Source organism: Pocillopora verrucosa, chromosome 13, assembly GCF_036669915.1.
Source record: "Pocillopora verrucosa isolate sample1 chromosome 13, ASM3666991v2, whole genome shotgun sequence".
NCBI lineage: Eukaryota > Metazoa > Cnidaria > Anthozoa > Scleractinia > Pocilloporidae > Pocillopora > Pocillopora verrucosa.
Window position 1 is genome coordinate 13,904,753 of NC_089324.1, and position 19,636 is coordinate 13,924,388.

Here is a 19,636-nt window from a genome sequence, read left to right on the forward strand (position 1 = left end):
GTGACGCGGGACGGCAGTTCACTGCAACGAAGTATTCAAATTAAAGTTAGCAATCCTCGATAGCCCGGTAGCAGAGTTTCACACCACCAGAAATCAAAGAAAATCCCAAAAGATTTCTAAAACACTTGAAGGTGTTAACTTTGACTAGAAAAGCTCAAACTAAAGGCATTTACCTGATGTATAAAGATCCCACACAAGCTGGTAAAGTCTTACCCTGTCGAGCAAACAGAAGCGAGGTTTGACTGTTCTATGAGCTTTTTTAACAACCTTGCCACCTCAATCCGTTATGAGAATGTTTCAAAGGAACTCAGCATAATTTATAAGGTCCAAATGAAATTGGACAGAAACATTATGGAACGAAAAATCTCGAGAAAACGACCTTAACTGTAAACTTGCCGACAGCATTGAAAAAAACTCAGGCCCAAGATTCTGTACATGCTTGAGGTACACGACACGGACAACCGGAAGTGAAGAACCTCTGCTGTATGGTATGACAAAATTACGGCTTTGTGGTACAAAATACACATTGTGGCTACCATGGGCGACTAACTCTCAGCAAATCAATCAGACAGCTTTTAACGCGACTTTACAATATATTTAATCTCAAAAATTGCTGACACAAATTGGTATTGATCGGATCGGTTAAAAACTGCAAGCAAAATAGTGAGCGGAAACTTATTACAATGTAAATTAAGCGAAATACGCTTTAAACTAAATACGCTTAGGAAAACCACAACGAAAATAACGATGAAAACTACGCAATACAAAACTTACATTTGTTACGGTGCTGTAGAATTACTGCCTAACAGCAGACCGTGCAGTACGATGGAATAGATTTTTTTTCTTCGCAAGCGGACTTACTGAGTAAACTGAACAATATGCGATGAACAAAAACAGATGCTACGTTACGCAACATTACGAAATTTTACGTAGCTAACGCACGCAAAATTTGAACTGTAATTAGTGTTGTTTGCACAAGAACAATAAACAAAAAAAAAAAGAAAAAGGCGTTTATGATCTACACTCACTGCTTCTTTCATGTGTAGCACTGTTCCAACATTGACAATAAACCATAGGACTCACATCACCATTAAAGATGTGTTCCCAGAATTTCACGTACACTTTGTATACATAAGTCAAAGAAAACAAGCGAATGGTATAAATTAACCCAAAGAACTGTAAAGGCAAATTTACTTAACCCTCCCCCCTCAGTCCGCCAGTGAACCGTCATTAGAGGAGAAAGTAAAAAGATAATAGACGAAGACTTAACGGTAAGTTACTATGACGTTCAAGCTGTTTGCGTAGTGTTTTGGTTATACACAAGTCGGCAAGACTGGTCTCCGATAGCTTTAACATACATGGTTACAAAACAGGTTTTCATTTATGAACTGAAACTGAAAAACATCTTATTAAAGTAGCACCCTACAACTGGCACTTGAATGGTCAAGCTCAAGGATTCCGGGTTAGAGCGTCTTGAGTGAGGCCACCCTGAACAGCATAATGAACAATACCTCATGAGAGTACTGCTCGGTGGAGTTAATTTGAATTGTTACATACTATTTCGCCTGCAGGAAGGCCTTTGTTGATGTTAGGGACCTTAAGCAACCCGCGACAGCGACGTCAGCGAAGACGTGGCAAAACAATAGCTCTGCACACGTGTGCGTTTAAAACTGTGCACATTTCGTAGCCGGCCGCTGCAAAATTACAGTGAAATCAACAAAATTTGCGTGGTCCGAGAAAGGAAACCCCGACGGCAAAGTTTCCATTTAGAACTCAACGCCGCTCTCATACGTTATGCTGAGGTTAACTTGTGGCGCCGTAAGAGATGGTAAACACATCCACTCTTTCGCGAAATTCCAACAAAAAAATATGTATTCATTTTTAAGGGCCTGTTTACATGGAGGTTGGGGACCCCAGGTAGGTGAGGTAACCAGCCTAGCCGTGGTCGAAAAATAAAACGCGTTTACATGCAATCTTACAACCCCGGGGTGCTGGGGTGTTGTTTTGCTTGCAATTAAGGAGTTTGAGCAGAGGCGTCCCAAGCTCACATCTTGAAAAAGAAGAAAGATTAATTCTCGGACACATAGGTATTTTATTCATGAAAGCGTCACGCGTTTTGTTACGTGGTGTTTGGTTTCGCGAGAAACCGTTGACTTAATACGTTCTACGGAATAGTTTGGGAAACCAAATATGGTCGATTTACAACGCTAAATATTCCGAAATGTGAACATTTTACACTCCTTGTGTGTCCGTTGCGGTTTCTGGTGATTTTTGCCATGAGACGGCCAGGAAATGTACAAAGTTTTAAAACACAGGTTTCGCTTTTGAGCTTTTTGCCATGAATGCGACCCCGGCTAGGCGGATTACCCCACCTTGCAACGTTTACATGGCAAATTGTCACTACGGCTGACAGGGTTACCCTGCCTGGCAGACCGGGCAACCCACCTAGGCGGATCATCCTACCTATCACGTAAACGTGATCAAAATAAAATAAGAAATTATATGGACAGGCGTGTTACCCCACCTAGACGAGTTACCTCACCTACCTGGGGTTCCCTACCACCATGTAAACAGGCCCTAAATCGACGTCTTCCTTGGTGTTGCAGTTCTAACTGCTGAAGTCCTCACACATTCCCGGGCGTAAAAATGCCCGTGCCGAAGTGTCAATAGGGAGTTTAAGAAAACCACCATCGCAACGGCAACGGGAATGTTGTGAAATGTTGCTGCTAAAAGACCTTCAACAAAACTGCTGGCTATGCGATTCAAGAATTAAACAGCATTGTAAACAGCGTAACCTTTTCAATTTTTTTATTTTCGGCCGGTTGACCAAGGATCAGCGTCGCGTTCTCTCAGACTCGTACATGGCTTCAACTGCTAGAAAGGCAATCGAGCAAAGATTGCTTGGATTCCTCAGCTACAACTCTAAACACTTGCCCATGTATGCGAAGAACAAGCCTTAATTCAGACATTCAAAAGTTTCCTATAAAATACAGCGATTATGTCGCCGAGACATGGAGGGAGCTCTTCCAATTTTCAACTGCAACTGTAACGAGAGGACTGAGGAGAGCAAATATTAGCACCTGACCATTGGGGACTGGACATCAGTCGAAAGGAAAACTGAGATTTTACTATAGATGACGCTAGGAGGACACCATTCTAACGTGGAAAAAATAGACATGATAGCAACTACTGAGGGGTGGGAGAGGGGTAAGGAGGTACATGAGGTGAAAGAAGCCTGACGTTGCGCGAGGATTGAGACGGATAAAGATTAAAACAGACAAAGAGATAGTTGCGTCTAATGAAGCGCGAAGAAGAATAAAGTTGAGGACGATGGAAGAAGTGCGCGTAAAGATGGGATAAAGGAAAAGTACGATAGAAAAGGGAAGGAAGGAGAAAAAAGCGATGCGCAAATTTGAAAAGATGTCAAAAAGGAGCACACATGTAACAGTATAAAAACGTCCGTCGGCGTTCAAAATCGTTTGTAAAATATGGAGAACGATAGACAGTTGAAGAGACACAATCTAAGAAATGAAGCGCTTCTGTTAAGTGGGTGGGGACTTGAATCAAGGAATGTAACTTCACTGTCAGCTGCACAGATGATCAACTTGGCGCGTGCGGGACAAAACAAGTATTGAAGTCCCCATAGGATCTGTTCTCTCTGCTTCTTACGTGAATCCTTAGAATATGGAGACAGACAATAAAAATCAACGCAGTTTTTGTATTTTATACACTGTTTATTTCTCTTACACAAAGAAGTAAACAAGTAAGTACAATAAAAACTGCATTAAATTGTTCAAGGCTTTAAGTAAAATACGCGCTAAACAGAGACACTAAAATTAACCCATTTACTTCCAAGACTGATTATAGTTTAAATTCTCCTCACAAAATAAATACACCTACAAAAATGGTGTCAAGAATTAGAGAAAATCAAAACTCGAGGATAAGTTTATGCTACAAACGTAATGTTACATTGAATTCTAAGAATGAAGCAACAAAGAAACACATTCTTGTCAGTTGGGAAAATTTGTCTTCAGAACTTGGGAGTTCATGAGTTAATTAAACTAAGGTAAATGAACAATTATCTTCAACTGTAAATAAAGATAGCATCAAAATACTTCGCATGAAATTATTTGACATTATAAATTAGTTAACAGCGTTCCAGCTTGTTTCTAAAATCCTACGTTATATCATACTCAGCCATGTGTGAGGTTAACTATTGCATTTTCTACCGGCATATACCAATGATAGTTACGAAAACTGCAAAATTAAGATTGATTTTACAAAAATTTCTTCTAACACAGCTGTGATACAGTATATCTTAAACTTTCGATCAAATAACGGGTTCTAATCACAAAGAGTTGTCTGAATACCTAAGCATAAATTCTTAAATCTGAGAAAGATATTATCAGACATCTTCAAATTATAATAAGGTAAATATAAAGTAATGAAAAAAATTTCAACGAGGAATTTTCAAAAATTGAAAGTTTCCATGAACCCTGAAACTTTTCAACTACGGACTAGTTTGCATTTATTTATGAACCATTTCACTAAAGTAATTCCTTTTGAGGACTACACGGCTTTTTTCAATTGCTTCTCTAATTTATGGGCGTAAATATTTTCCTACTAAAAACAAAAAAAAAAAACAACGTTGTTACACACATTTAAAGTTACTAACAGCTATGGCAACTTCATTTACAGTGAACTCTGCTTCGCTGTTTCCTTGTTTAGATTACATGGACAATTATTTACTTCTCTGTCGTGGTTCTTTAAAACGTATAGATAAGTGTTTCATAAAACGGACCAAAATTGACCAAACTCATTTGATTAAAAACAGGGTTGTAGCCAGCTTTAAGACTTGTTCAAGGCCTGTTCCCTTAGAAATTTTAAGTTTTGTTTCAACATTGAAAAGAATCATATTACAAAAGTAAAGCGGTCGGAAAATAATTGTAGGCCGGCCCTACGGGACAAGAGGCTGGCTAAACCCCTAAAAATAGGTCTAATGTCTCTAATATATGGTCAGTAAATCAAATAACGTCATCTCTGATGTTTACTTAGAATGGCAATCTTGGCACTGGTACAATTAGGTTGCATTAAAATTGATTGAAAAAAATTGTGAATAATTATCAATTTGAGGAAAGATAATCTCAACTTGTAACAAAGTAATTTATGATCCAGGAAAACCATCCAAGTTTAATTAACATATATATGGCTGCAAATTTTGCAAGTCAAATTTCTAAAATTAAAATCCCGCCAACTTTTGTAAACGACGAACTGTTTCTTAGCTTATCAAAAGCTTAGAGTATAAACGAAATTAAAACCTTATGGAAAAGCTCTTGCTTATGTACAAGAAAAAACTTTCAAATTGTTTTCCATACAACTGATTGCAATACAGGAATAGAGCAGTGTCATTTTGGCGAAAACGAAAACCTTGTAATCGCCATTAACTACTGCAGGCATTCAAAACTGAAGCCTGGTTACATTTTGTTCTCTGGAAGCATTTAAATTTGTAAAGGTAAGAAAAAAAGACAATTTCGCTGATCAGAATAAAATGAAATACTGTTTTTTATTTCTTCAGCAAAGTAAAGTTGTACATCTCAAGTTCCATTTAACAAAAAAATAAAAAGTAATAAAAAATTGCCAAAAATTGTCAGAAAAGGGAAACATTTAGACCTCCCAAGTTCCTGCGCCATTTTTTCATTCTTTTTGAGACGAAAAAAATTTTTTCATGCAGGAGATTTTACATTCAAATTTTCTTTTACCTACGCAATGAAGTCGAGAGTGACGTCATCTCCAATCAGCAAAAAGGGCGCCCAGTATTTGATGTCGCAGAACTCGTCTGATTCTCTGAGGCTTTTCATGGCCAGGTTCAGTGACTCGCTTGCAGGTTTACCTTCTGCAAGGTGTTGATAAAAGCATTTCATAAACTCGAGAGTAGCCTCGTCATCAATCGCCCACAGGGACGCCACAACAGATCGAGCACCAGCCCCCATAAAAGCGCGCGCAATGCCAATCACACCTTCAGCCTTGATCTCGCCCCGACCACTGTGGCAGCAACTGAGCACAACAAGTTTGGCGCGAAGTTGAACATTCAACACATCTCGAATCGTTAAAATGTAATCCTCCTTCTCCGTAGGTACAGTAGATATTCGGTCTGGGTTAGGTGTAAGAGCAATTTCGCCAGTTTCCAGACATCCGTGTGCCGCAAAGTGAACTAAGGAAACGGATCCGAGTCTTTCCAACACCTCACGTTTGGTGGCCTGTCTGCCAGTGATTGGCGTGATATTCAGAATTTTTCCGATCATTTCTATTTCTTCTTTAGCACAAGGAAGCTGCTTGAGGACTTTCTCTCCCTTTCTGTTTGTAACCTCGGCTACCCACGGATCTCCTACAAGTAACGCACCACTGCTTTCGTGATAATCATCTGGGTAATCGGCAATGAGTCTAAGACTTGTTAATGATGGAGCGAGTCGGATTCTGAACGATTCACACAGGTATTTAGAATTACCATCCTTGAATGCAGCGTAAGGAGCGAGCCACAGGGGTCCATCAGGAATAATGAGTAGTTCATCCTCTTGAAGCAGGTCAGCCACTGGCTTCATAACGGTATCATACAAAGTGCACAAGCATTCGTTTTGTTCGATGGGAGCTTGAGGGTTGTTTTTTTTAGTTTTCACATCCACTTTTGAATGGCTCTCCCTCAAAGCATCCAAAGATCGATTCTCGCATTTCACATTAGAATGAACACCCAGTTGCGTATAGACACCGAGCATGAACGACTCAAAGGACTGACTGGCTTCCCTATTCTCTGAAAAAGAACCTTTAAGTTTACTTTGTCTTAAATGAACTTGCCTTCCTTCGGAAACAACCCAAAGATTGACGTTATCTCTGTCTACTGCCTGAAAGATAGTGTTTGATGGAACGTTTTCTAAAACCGCTAAATCTTCATCGCCTCTCTCGTGCTGACTTGTTCCACCACAAAAACTGGATTCCATGAGGTCGTTCAGAGCTTGAGCTCGTCCTTTCTCAGCAGCAAGTAAAGCTTCATCTATATTACCTTGTTCTACGAGAACTCTCCACAAACCCGTATACGCCATTTGATTCTGATTTCGAAAATTAATTTTCCATTCGTCTTTAGATTCTAGAAGTACTCTCAAGGAGTTGTACAAGGTTATGCTAGCTTGGTAATATTCAACGGCTTTTGGCAGTCGACCAAGCAACTCAAAAACGCATCCTGATGAATAGTAAGCCGTTGCCTCCAAGGATTTGTCTTCGACCTCTTTGGCAATTTTGAGCATTAGCTCGTATGAATTTTTGGCCTTGATCGGATCTCCCAGAGTTTGATACACATTGCCAAGATTACCATAAGCAATACCCTCCCCATGCTTGTCTCCTACTTCTTTGGCTATTTCAAGATGTAGGTTGTGGTACTCTACGGCTTTTTTGAAATTACCCAGCCTGTATAAAGCACTGCCAAGGTTGCCATAAGCACTACCCTCCCCATGCTTGTCTCCAACTTCTTTAGCTATTTCAAGATGTAGGTTGTGGTACTCTTTGGCTTCTTCGAAATCACCCAGACTGTCAAAAGCATTGCCAAGATTGCCATAAGCGTTACCCTCCCCATGCCTGTCTCCTACTTCTTTGGCTATTTTGAGATGTAGGTTGTGGTACTCTATGGCTTTTTTTAAACTACCCAGATTGTTATAAGCACTGCCAAGATTGCTATAAGCACTACCCTCCCCATGCTTGTTTCCTACTTTTTTGACTATTTCAAGATGTAGGTTGTGGTAGTCTATGGCTTTTTTGAAATCACCCAGACTGTCATAAGCATTGCCAAGACTGCCATAAGCGTTACCCTCTCCATGCTTGTCTTCTATTGCCTTAGCTATTTTAAGATGTATGTTGTGGTACTCTATGGCTTTTTTGAAATCCCCCAGACTCCGATACGCATTGCCAAGATTGCCAAAAGCGTTACCCTCCCCATGCTTGTCTCCTACTTCTATAGCTTTTTTAAGATATAGGTTAAGGTACTCTATGGCCTTTTCGAAATCACCCAGACTGCAATAAGCATTGCCAAGATTGCCATAAGCGTTACCCTCCCCATGCTTGTCTCCTACCTCTTTAGCTATTTTGAGATGTAGGTCGTTGTACTCTATAGCTTTTTTGAAATCACCCAGACTCCGATAAGCATTCCCAAGATTGCTATAAGCACTACCCTCCCCATGCTTATCTCCCACTTCTTTGGCTATTTTAAGATCTAGGTTGTGGTACTCTATGGCTTTTTTGAAATCACCTAGACCGTCATGAGCATTGCCAAGATTGCCATAAGCCTTACCCTCCCCAGGCTTGTCTCCTACTTCTTTGGCTATTTTAAGATGAAGGTTGTGGTACTTTATGGCTTTTTTCAAATCGCCCAAATGGTTATAAACATTGCCAAGATTGCTATAAGCACTACCCTCCCCACGTTTGTCTCCTACTTTTTGTGCTGTTTTAAGAAAAAGGTTGCAGTACTCTATTGCTTTTTTGCAATCACCCAGACTCCAATATGGATTGCCAAGATCGCTATAAGCGTTAACCTCTCCATGCTTGTCTCCTACTTCTTTACTAATTTTAAGATGCAGGTTGCAGTACTCTATGGCTTTTTTTAAATCACTAAGACTGCAATAAGCATTGCCTAGATTTCCATAATTGTTACCCTCCCCATACTTGTCTCCCTGATTGCAGAAGTCTATGACTTTCTTGGCATAACCTGGACTTGTATTACCATGGCCATGACTAAGATGATATTTTTCCCCCACGGACTCATCTTCCACTTCCCTGAGAGACTGAAGTCTTAATAACAACAAGATCCTATTATTTTTGTCGATCTTTTTTTTACGTTAAGGTTTAAATATGCGGGAAAAAAACATTTTCTGAACACATTGGTACGTAATAGTCCCTTTTTATAGTTGAGTGCAAGGTCCTCAAGCCTTTGAACAGGAGTGTGGCTAAGGGTGACCTTGTTATGATACAACATTGCTGCTTTCCAAATGCAAATTACTTTGCTATTATGCTCACTAGATACTGGTCTATATTTCAGCAAGGTCACCTTTAGCCTTCAGTTCGTATGAAAGGTAGATGTTTAATCAACGTTCAGTCTTTAAGTCAGTTATGAAGTAAATCTACGCATCACAAAAATTTTCTCCTGTGTGAAACCTCAAATTTTAACGCCAAATATCTAGATATAATCCCTTGTTTCCAAAAACCGGGAAGCACTTGCTCAATTTTAAATTAATATAGCTTTCACATCAGACTAATGTTTTACAGCAAGGGAAGAGATGAGTCTAGAACACATTTTTTATGTTTTGTCCTCAAAAAACACGACGAAAGTTTCCGCGTCTCTGAGTAGTGGAAAAAATTTAAAGGCGAGAAAATCAACATAATATATATAAACATTACCAAGCTTCTTTTTCTGACTCGTCACAGAGAGATCATCTATCTATGTACCATTTATACACTGGGTTAATATTAGTCTTTTTACCACACTGATGTACCAGTTGTGGCATGATTAATATGACGAAGTCATGGCTAAAAGGAGTATATCACTATTAAGTCACGGGGTAATAACTTTTCCCACAACTTTTAATCACACACACTCAAAGTATGAGATGACAAGTTCCCATCGTAATTAATACCCTTCTTCACATTTTCTCCATTAAATAGTCAAATTATGGAATACATCCACTATACCTACGGTTAAAAATAAAAGATATCTTCAAAGGATACAGCTAATCCCTTATCACACCAAGTGATTGCTTCTTTAAATCTCTTCAGTTCAACACAGGCAGTGGCTCCTGTAGGCAACAACGCAAAAAAGCTTATAATTACTGTAGCTTGATTCCAAGAAAAGAAACAGAAACCACTGAAAGCTAAATCATTACAGACCAGAAAAAAACAAAACGAAACAAAGCAAAAACAAACTAAAAGGAAAAGAATAAACAGGCCTCATTAGTTTTCAGTAAGAGTAGCTTTTGATAATTGAAACTTCTGAGAACACTTAAATTGGGACTGACAATTCCCACAAAATCATTAAGAGATACACGGATAGAATATAAGACATGCAATACCAAAACCAAAAAATGAAACCCATTTTATAAAAATTTTTTATCATCATAATGGTACATTTTTTAGTTAATCTTTTTAACACTGGGGTTGAATTTCAACTTCAATCAAAATACAAAATAAAAAATTTTAATTGATATTAAAACTAGTTTCCCTTTAGTTTGAGTAAACATATTTGTTTTACTCAATCAGTTGATAATTAATTCCTAGGAAGTGACTCAAACTAAAAGATTTACTCATGCCGTCTCTAATTACATTATTATTACATGTTTTATAGCACTTAAAGTTGAGTTGTACTTGACGAATGAGGAAAGTTTTCTTACGGTTTGAGTTAAGTTAAGTCCTTACTTCTTTTCAAAACAGCGAGATAGTGACTAAACATATCTGACACCACTACCTCGCTCATTGAGCAGAAGGAAATTCAAATACTCATGCTAAAATTTTGCTTTGCATTCAGCATTGAGTTCTTCATCCAACTCAAAATAATGTTTCCATCATAATGTAAAGTCACAGCACAGCAGTCAAGCACTGGATTCAAATGTACATCAGGGTGGTGTAGACCTCTTTATCAAAGTAAGTTGAGACAAGATTTAACTTTACTTAATTTTAGAGTGTTGAGTTCATTTTTACTTTTATTATAGCACAGTTAATATATCTAACCTCTCACAATTGCCTTGAAGAAAGTTGGATTTAACTTAATGGCTGCCTCTGCATCCCTTAGTGAATCCTGGTGATTTCCTGTTTTTTAAAATAAATATCTCTGATTAGCTGCGCATATAGCAAACCCACCACCTTTACATCAATTTTAAGAAAAGCTTGTGATGTTCATTGATGTCTGTGGTAAGAGGTTACTTGTTGCTATTTTTGAGCGGCCAAGATATGGCGCATGTTTTCTGGAGAATTTACTTTTGGGCATGCATTCAAAATTATCACCTTTCCAGAAAACTACTGCTGACAGTACTGACAGCCCTTGGCTTCAAAAGAGAAAAAAAAGCATATTAAAGTGCCTATAACACGAAATTTGTTTTTTGCATTTTCTGGTTGATAGCCGTGTTTTAAAATTAGAAAAAAATACCCTAGCGCCTAGAGCGTTCTCCTTATCCATCTTTTCGGGCATTGAAAGTACGCTTTGGCAGCGAAAAGGTATCCCCATCAAGCGCGCACCCAAAACGATCATGTTACATAGCCGTGACGTAGAAAACTGTGAAAACACGGCGGCGACTTTGGTGGGGAAAGGAGGAATCGAGAAGAAAGGACGAACGTATTGCGTGACCGGAGAGCCAAATGATGTTAGCTACAAGAATAATACAGATATACCGGATATTTCTGTACACTACTTTCCAAAGGATGTAGCTCTATGTCCAAAATGGACGCGTTTCGATCGTCGACATCGAGGAGATTTTACTCTTCAATGTCGTCGGCTCTATGCTTTCTACCGCTGCGAAGACGCCTGTTACGAACACATATCACTAGTCAAATCAGGGGAACACAACCAATGAATTTAGCTGAAAAGAATGCTGATTGAGGGGTCTGTTCCCACACTGAACACGATTGTTCAAAATTCTTTTCGCATACATTTTACAAGCGAAGAATGGTCAGCTCTTCATTGCTTGAGATGTACTCATACTCCTTGTCTTTCTACATGAAAATCCTACCAATTGTAATTTCTATCGTATTTTGATAACAGAAATACATTATTTGTAATGAAGTTCGAGCCCTTTCCTGAGCTGATCGATATTTTTTTGCTTGAACAATGCGAAACCTCTGGCGGATACTGGCCTAAACACAGGCTCGAGGGGTCGTGTATTCTCCTAACCTAGGTTTCCGAAAATCCATCCTACCAGCCATCCATTCCCCCCTGCCCTCAAGAAACTAAATGTAGCAACAGTAGCAATGTCATTGTGATAACTGCACGGCAACGAGATAGATAGAAAAACAGAAATTTTACTGAATTAGATGTCGTGCTGTGTGAAAGTCGATGCGTGCGAAATATTTATTTATAATACTGATGTCTGTAGTTATTCTCTTTGAGCGGAATGTGTCATAAGGCAAAGCTGCCCTTAAACTAAATAGGTTGTCTCGATTAAAATCCCTATCTGAGATTACCTTAAATCAGACTAAAAGCTCACTCGTTTTCTGTTCGGTTTGAGTGGCTCGACAATCGCGACGATAGCTTCTGCCTTTGCAATCTCTGAGGAAAGGGGCAATTTGCAGTAAACTGCCCGATGAATTCTCGATGCAAAATCATCGTGCCTTGTGATGCAGCTGATTCTTTCGTCAAAAGTTAGCTTTTGGTTTACAAAGAGAATTTTTCTACAGCAACGAAACCTTAAAGCACTGACCGAGGGGAACCTTCGCCGCACATAATGCAAAGGAATAAAATGCTATGGCAAAACAGAAACGAACACAGTTTCCCATTCTTGAAACAGATTTCGCTATAGAAAACAAAACACAAACGCAGCAAACTAAACATTCAGTAACAGGAATTTTTTGTTCTAATCTTGACCTGAAAACCGCAGGCGAGAAACCCTCTTAGTCAGTCCTCGTCGAATGCTCACGGTTCTCCTTAACAGAGGGCTGAATCGTACTCGCAAATTCCATTTCTTCTCTACTGCTAGCGCTCTAGTAAGATGTATCAAAACTCTCGGTAGAGCTTGCTGAAGGTAGTAATACATTGCTAATGGACATTATATCAAGAGTATTTCAATACACAAATCAGTTAGTATCATCTTACCAAGTTTAAAATGTGCAATAGCCCTGTTGTTGTACAGTTTGGCCTTCAGTTCTTTCTCATTGCAGTTCATTTTAATTCCTTCGCTGTAAAAATGAATAGCACTGATGAAATCTCCTTTCTTGAAGGCCTCATTACCCTCGTTCCTGTAACCATCAGCTGCGGCTGCAAAGAAAAAAATTTAAAAAATAATTTGTCAAAGTCTGTGGTTGTAGTTAATAGGTGTATAAGCAGAGCTGCAAAGATTTGGAGATTTAAAATCTGCAGATTTTTCCTTTTGTGCCAGCTGCCACTTTTGCACCTGCCTGACTTGGACCAGCCCCTGAAAACCTTCGATGACGTCTGCAGCCCCCCCCCCCAACCCCCCTCACGAAATAAATCCCACTCAGTAAGTTTATGAGACATTTTATTGGTTGAAAGCTCAACCAATCAGACTCAGTTGCTGTTGTGGTTGTTGTTTTAGAAGAAAGTGTAATCCCTACTTTGAAAAAATCTAAGCACAATCAAGAAAATTAAGATAAGAACCCTAATATTGACAAAAAGCCAGATAACATTGGATGAGGGAAATCTGGAGTTCAAAAGTTATGTTTCTGTGAGGAACTGACCCAAATCCTCTTTTATCTTGAAGGTTTGATGACCCATATGGGAGACCTAGAGTCTCGTTCTGTGTCTGTGAGACTCCCTGATAATCAGGGAGAGTTGACATAATGATAAGTGTAAAAGAGTCTGGTGCTTTAACCCTTGAACTCCCATAAGTGATTAACATGAAACATCTCCACATAATATCCATTCATCATCCAGCAAACAGATTATGAGAGTACTCAAACTTATCAGGTTAAAGTTGTTATCTTGATCTAACACTAAATTCTCTTAACTAGATTACAAGGAAATGTGTAGAGGCTACAAGGAAGAATTATGGATCAGATCTTGGCAGTAAAAAGGGTTAAATACATTTAGATAAGATCCAGACGTTGTAATTATAAAAACCAGAAGCAATATTACTTATGAAATTAATAGTTATGGTGATCTTGATAATGTGGGTGACAACGGTGATGATGATGATAAGATCTCTCAATTTGAAGCGAACCCCTGCGCATTTGAACTTTTGGAGATTGCTTTCCTCAAATTCCCTTCCTCCCCCCTGGAAAAAATTATTATCAAATGCCCCACCCAAATTCTATTTAAAAAGCAAAATAAACAACTGTGACTTTCAACACACTGAGCAAGCTTTAAAACCTAACCTAACCCTTAAAAACTCTTGAACTCTTGAGTAATTTTTCAGCAAAAGTGCACTATTTACCTTAAACACCTCCATATTTAAAGACATAACACTATTGTATTCTAATGGAAAGACTTGACACTTCTGGTTCAACTTCCTCAACACTAGTCAGGCAAGGTTCAATTCCCCCACCATATGGTCAAATGCCTGCAGGAAAGGGAGGGGGGGGGTTGAGGCTTTCAAGTGATTGTTGCATTATAATAGGAAGATGATAACAATGATGATGGTACTTATGATGCAAACTTACAAAATGGATGTCATATGTCTTCACTTATTATAACCTTGTGTACAAGTTTCCTTTGAACTTTTAGAAAATAAAATAACAAATTCACAGATCCGCTCAATGAATAGCATATTGTTATCATGGAAGAGAGCCATGACTGGCCAAATATCCTTCGAAGTGGTCATACAGTGTATATATCCTTCTCCACATCTGCTTCCATTCTCAAAACTGGTGGAATAGAAAAAAGTTCTATTAATAGCTGAAGCCAAAGTTGAACCTAGCTTACCTCGTAAAGTGTCCTCATCAAAATCTGGTGCATTTTCTTTGTCAGGTAAGTCTTCATTTTCACATGGCACTTTAATTGGACTTCTTCTTGTAGCCATAGCAACTATTAGAAGATTTTTCTTACAACGTTGCTGTAACGTTTTAAGTTATTCTGGCCTGAAAAAAAGATGGTTGCAAATGGTAATAAACACTGGCTCAATATATTACCCGGTTGCAAAAGAAATATTTTTTCCGTTCTGAGATTGAGAGGGATGCATAGACACAAAATCATAACCATTTAATATTAATGGCATACTAGAAGTAGCAAAAGAACAGAAGAAAACAAGCATCGTTATTTTTAAATGAACAGCAATTCACTTCTCGTAATAAAACTTTTCAAGATTTATAAACTACATTCGCAATTGACTGAGATAAACTGGGTAAACATCCTCATCTTTGTCTTGAATATGAAAGCGATCTTCGCAGTGATGAACCCTATCTGAGCAGCAGTGAAAACAAGGCCTGGAAAAAATTCAGGCCTGTACGGGATTTGAACCCATGATCTCTGCGATACCAATACGGCACTCTACCTACTGAGCTAACAAGCCAATTAAGAGCTGGTTATTATCTTGGTTCCAAATAAACCCGTGAAGTGGTGAATAAACGACTGTGAATATATGAAAGTCATATATTTGAAGTGCGGATAAAGACGTGAAAATGAAAGCGATCTTCGCAGTGAAGAACACTACCTGAGATTTGAGAGAGCAGTCCAAGAAAGTATTGAAAAGGTTCTAGAAACTTTTGACGGGGTCGAAAATTTAAGTGCAGAGCAAAGTGATGGCGTATGTAATTTTATTCTCCGTAAGGATCTCTTGGTGATGTTGCCGAGTGGCTTTGGGAAGTCTTTGTTTATGATACCTTGCAATTGAAAACCCGTTTCTGTCATTTCTCCACATGCCAGTGCATGTGATCACACGCCAAAAAGCCGACTACATCGTCATGTTTTCGCAAAGACCCTCGCACATTTGCAGCCATAGATGTACTTGTTGGATGAAGGTATGCCCATAGATAAAGTTTACAATACCTTGATCAAGGAAAAGACAACCACCGTCAGCGAGACAATACCAGGCCCAAAGATGATTGAGAATAGAAAATACAAGAATCACATCAACCGGGACCACACTGAAGCGTAACGCAGCGGAAACACTGATAGCAAGTTTGCATACCCTGCCTCTCAACAGCAGTGTTACCTTCACAAAAGAAAAATACATCTCAGTCAGCTCGTCTCCCAACATGCTGAATGACATACATCGATTCTGCGTTCTTGAAAACAGTATTCTGAAAATCGATACCACTTTTGAGTTTGTCGATGGCCTATAGTTAACAGATACTACATACACGAATGAGTCCTCAATCAACCAGAGCAACAAGCATCATGAGTTCCCAGGTCCAAGCTTCTGGCATTTCAAGAAGAGTCGAGAGGGTAATAGAAGATTCGCTGGTGAACTCGCCATTGCCAAACCAAAATTGTTAGGAATAAAGAAGATCGGCCATGATCTTGACAAAGCTATTTCTGGTGGGGGCTGTTCGTGATTTGGGAAAGTATAGGCTTGCTCCTGGGTACGACCAGTTTCAAGTCGATCCAGTGAAGTGGAACAGGTGGGGCCCAGAAAGGCACGCTCAACACCTATCTGCATTGCGTAACTTCACACAGAAATTATATGACATGTATAAGAAACCCAGGGCTGCTGGTCCTAAGTCATCTTCACAGAGTAAAAAGAGAGCCCACTCGCCAGAACCCGAAATGGTGCGAACTGCAAGACCAACATAAAACTTGGTGGGGGTCACGGGGTCACCCAGGTGAATAATCACAGTCCTGGGATCTACTACCCATAAAATAAGCATTGTTATTAAATCTGCCCTGGGATTTCTACAAGGGTAATTTAGTTTCTCCTACAGAAAAACAGATAAATACGCAGACTGAGGTTTAGGTTTGTTATTTATCACGTTTAATATAACTTCATAGATAGAGGAAAAAACAACTGCAGCTACTGGTGCAATGAAGTTCCTTAACCCTGACAGGACGAGTACGAGCTTGTAAGCAGAGATGATGTAGAGCTATGCCCAAAAAATGTCAAACGCTGTGAGCAATGTAGGGTGGCTTTTCATCAAGCAGTCAAGGATGCCGTCAAAAGTGTTGGAGTGCGGGAACACACTGATAAGTCAGGAAAGATAGTCAAATATACCGGTAATCTTTACCTGCATTTTCTAACCAAATGCCTCTCTTAATATGACCAGAAATTCACCTTTTCTGCCATAACGGTTCCCGCACGCACCCTTAAATTTCTACCTGAAAGAGGAAGGGCAGTGTTAGCGGCCAAGGAATTGCATGTGGAGGAGGAACTCGCGTGTGCACTTTCAGTAAGAAGTTATTTATAAATCATTTCGTTAAGCTGTTTCAGTTAAACATTTTATAAAAGAAAATACAATGTTATTACCCATAATATTGGGACAAGTTACGTGGCATTATCAATTTTATCTTCTAAATATTTGGGGGTTCGCAAGAGAAAAAGAGAGTTTTGGAATGGTATTTGTTTAAGAAAGACATTGAATTACCATAAAGATGTGTTAGTAAGTTTTGTGCAATTTGTGTAACCACACAATGTCGTAATCTTGACATGAAATGAAATAAATGTGGAAAACATCAAGTTTTCCCTCTAGAGCTGTTGCTATTTTCCAAAAGTTGTGAGCAGTTGAGTACATATGTAATGGAACTTATAATAAAGCAACGGTTCTATGCCAATCATGCTCGGGTTATTTAGGTTGAGGAAGATATTTAATCACTTGTTAACGGTTTTCATATTTTTTATTATGATCTATGAATTAAAGAATGTGTTGCTACGCTATTCACGTAAAGTTTTATTTCTTTGTTGCATTTGCTGTCTTTTGATGAAATCATATCAACGCATTTAAGGGTTATCAGTGCAATTATTGAACTAAAAGGCCCTAACCATACATATAACATTTCATTTCCGAGAGTGTATGTTCGCGAAGAGTAGACACAGCTGTTTACTTTGTGGACCTCTGAATAGGTAAACAGCACCCTTCACCCGATCCCATGGCAACTGCCTCATTTCGGTAGAATGTTTTAAATAATATAGACTTATCCAAGCCTAAAAGCGAAGCTCGACATTTTCTGCTTTTTTATAGTTATTCTGAAAATACCTGAGCGGTCTGCGGTCATCATCCAAAAATTACTTGAATTCGATCAGTTCTGTGCGATGATGTAAGTTGACGTTAGTCTGAACCTTTATACTCCAAGATTAATTGGCCTTGATTTAAACTTAAAGGCTCAGGTTATCGTCAGCTTACATTTTATGGTCAATTGACAGCTGCCAAAACAAGGTACCCGCTAATCAGTATCACCTGTACAACTCATCGAGGTCACGTAATATTTGGAGGGCGGACGCTGACCATTGTTAATGCTGTAAATGTTTCAAATGGATCGCAGGCTCAAGTATTTTCAGAAATTATTAAAACACGCAGAAGATTTGGAGCTCCCCTATTAGACTTGGCTAAATCTCTTCATTAGTTCTTTGACACCTGACAACACAAAAACAAAATTCTGAGTCGAAGTTAAAGTTTCTGAAGGTGGTTGTAGGTGGTTTTAGGTAGTTGTAGGTGGTTTCAGGTGGTTGTGGGTGGTTTCAGGTGGTTGTGGGTGGTTTCAGGTGGTTGTGGGTGGTTTCAGGTGGTTGTAGGTGGCTCCATGATTTAGTGTTTGAGCCAAAGAGAATAAATTACTTCCAAACTATAAAATAAGGAACATGAACACATGACATACACAGGACACGTTAATCGTTCTTGGTCAAAAGTATCGTAAATACGGGAGCAAATTAAGTTAATACAAATGTAAGCCCTACACGAAAGCTAGTGCAAACATGACAATCAAACGAAACTGAAAGTGTTTCTATCATCAGCGCTTGCACTAAAATAGAATCGATAATTTGGATATTCGTTTTTATTCTCCCGAATCACTTACTTTTTTCAAAGTAAATGCCAGGTATTGCCTGCGAAGTTTTGTGGCTTTTTCAAACAAGCTCAGCTTAATTAGCTTATGAGTAACACAAAGCGGCAATACATTAATTATTAATACACGCCAGAATCAAGTAAAAATAGGAATCTTCTTCAGTTAACCGCAGGAATCGAACATCTTTCATTGCCAGAAATCAGAGAAAATGAGGACAGATTAAGAACATTTGAAGGAGAAAATCTTGACTGAGAAACTCGAAATAAAAGCATTTACTTTACATTCAAAAATCTGATACAACCATGCGTTCTTACCTCTGTCGGGAAATGAAAGGCAAATTTGACTGTTTCACGACCTTGCTTCCTCAATCTGACATAGAAATGATTCAAAGAAAGTCAAGACTAAGCCAGTACCAAGAAAGACTCGAAAGCTAGGTCATTGAACGAAGAATCGCGAGAGCGTGTTGGGAAAATGAAAGGTCTTTGCAAGCTTGAAGCCGGAAGTGCATCCGCTGATATTGAAAGAAAAGCCCGTTTGATTTGTAAACTAAGTCTGTGGTTTGGCTAGCCTGCGTTGCTGGCCCAAACCGCAGACCGCCAGCAACGTAGGCTATGGTTTGGCAAAATTGTTGTTTTGAAGTTAAAAAAAAGTGTTTCTGCTATGCATCGCAATCTTTCAATATTAAAAAATATTAAAAACAACGAAATGAATGTCATAACTTTATTACATAGAAATTAAAGAGGACACATGAAGTTCTAAGCGTCAATAAACATTAAATAAAATTGATCTACGTCATGAAGAACTCCAGGAAACCTTTAAAGATAATTTATCAGCAATAGTTACGAATCAAAACTATAACGAGAACAAACTCCTAAAAGCTGACTATACGACCTGCAGCGTGAACATAAACTGTTATTTATCTTAATTTTCATTCTGTGATTGCATACCATTTAGAGGACTATAACGTTTGTGGCACCGCACTGTTTCTGGGGATATTGGTTTCCGGTTTTT

At 38.8% G+C, this 19,636-nt stretch overlaps 1 protein-coding gene across 1 annotated transcript; it reads right to left on the reverse strand.

Moving 5' to 3' along the window:
- Nucleotides 1–3,805: 3,805 nt before the first annotated feature.
- Nucleotides 3,806–19,125, reverse strand: LOC131799828 (tetratricopeptide repeat protein 28). The gene is made up of 7 exons (XM_066160821.1): nt 18,940–19,125; nt 16,855–16,945; nt 14,618–14,772; nt 12,833–12,994; nt 10,759–10,836; nt 9,763–9,830; nt 3,806–8,864 (listed from the first exon to the last, which is right to left on the reverse strand). The coding sequence occupies exons 3-7, from the start codon at nt 14,712–14,714 to the stop codon at nt 5,760–5,762; spliced, it is 3,510 nt and encodes a 1,169-aa protein (XP_066016918.1). The 5' UTR covers nt 14,715–14,772; nt 16,855–16,945; nt 18,940–19,125; the 3' UTR covers nt 3,806–5,759.
- Between the last annotated feature and the right edge of the window lie 511 nt (nt 19,126–19,636).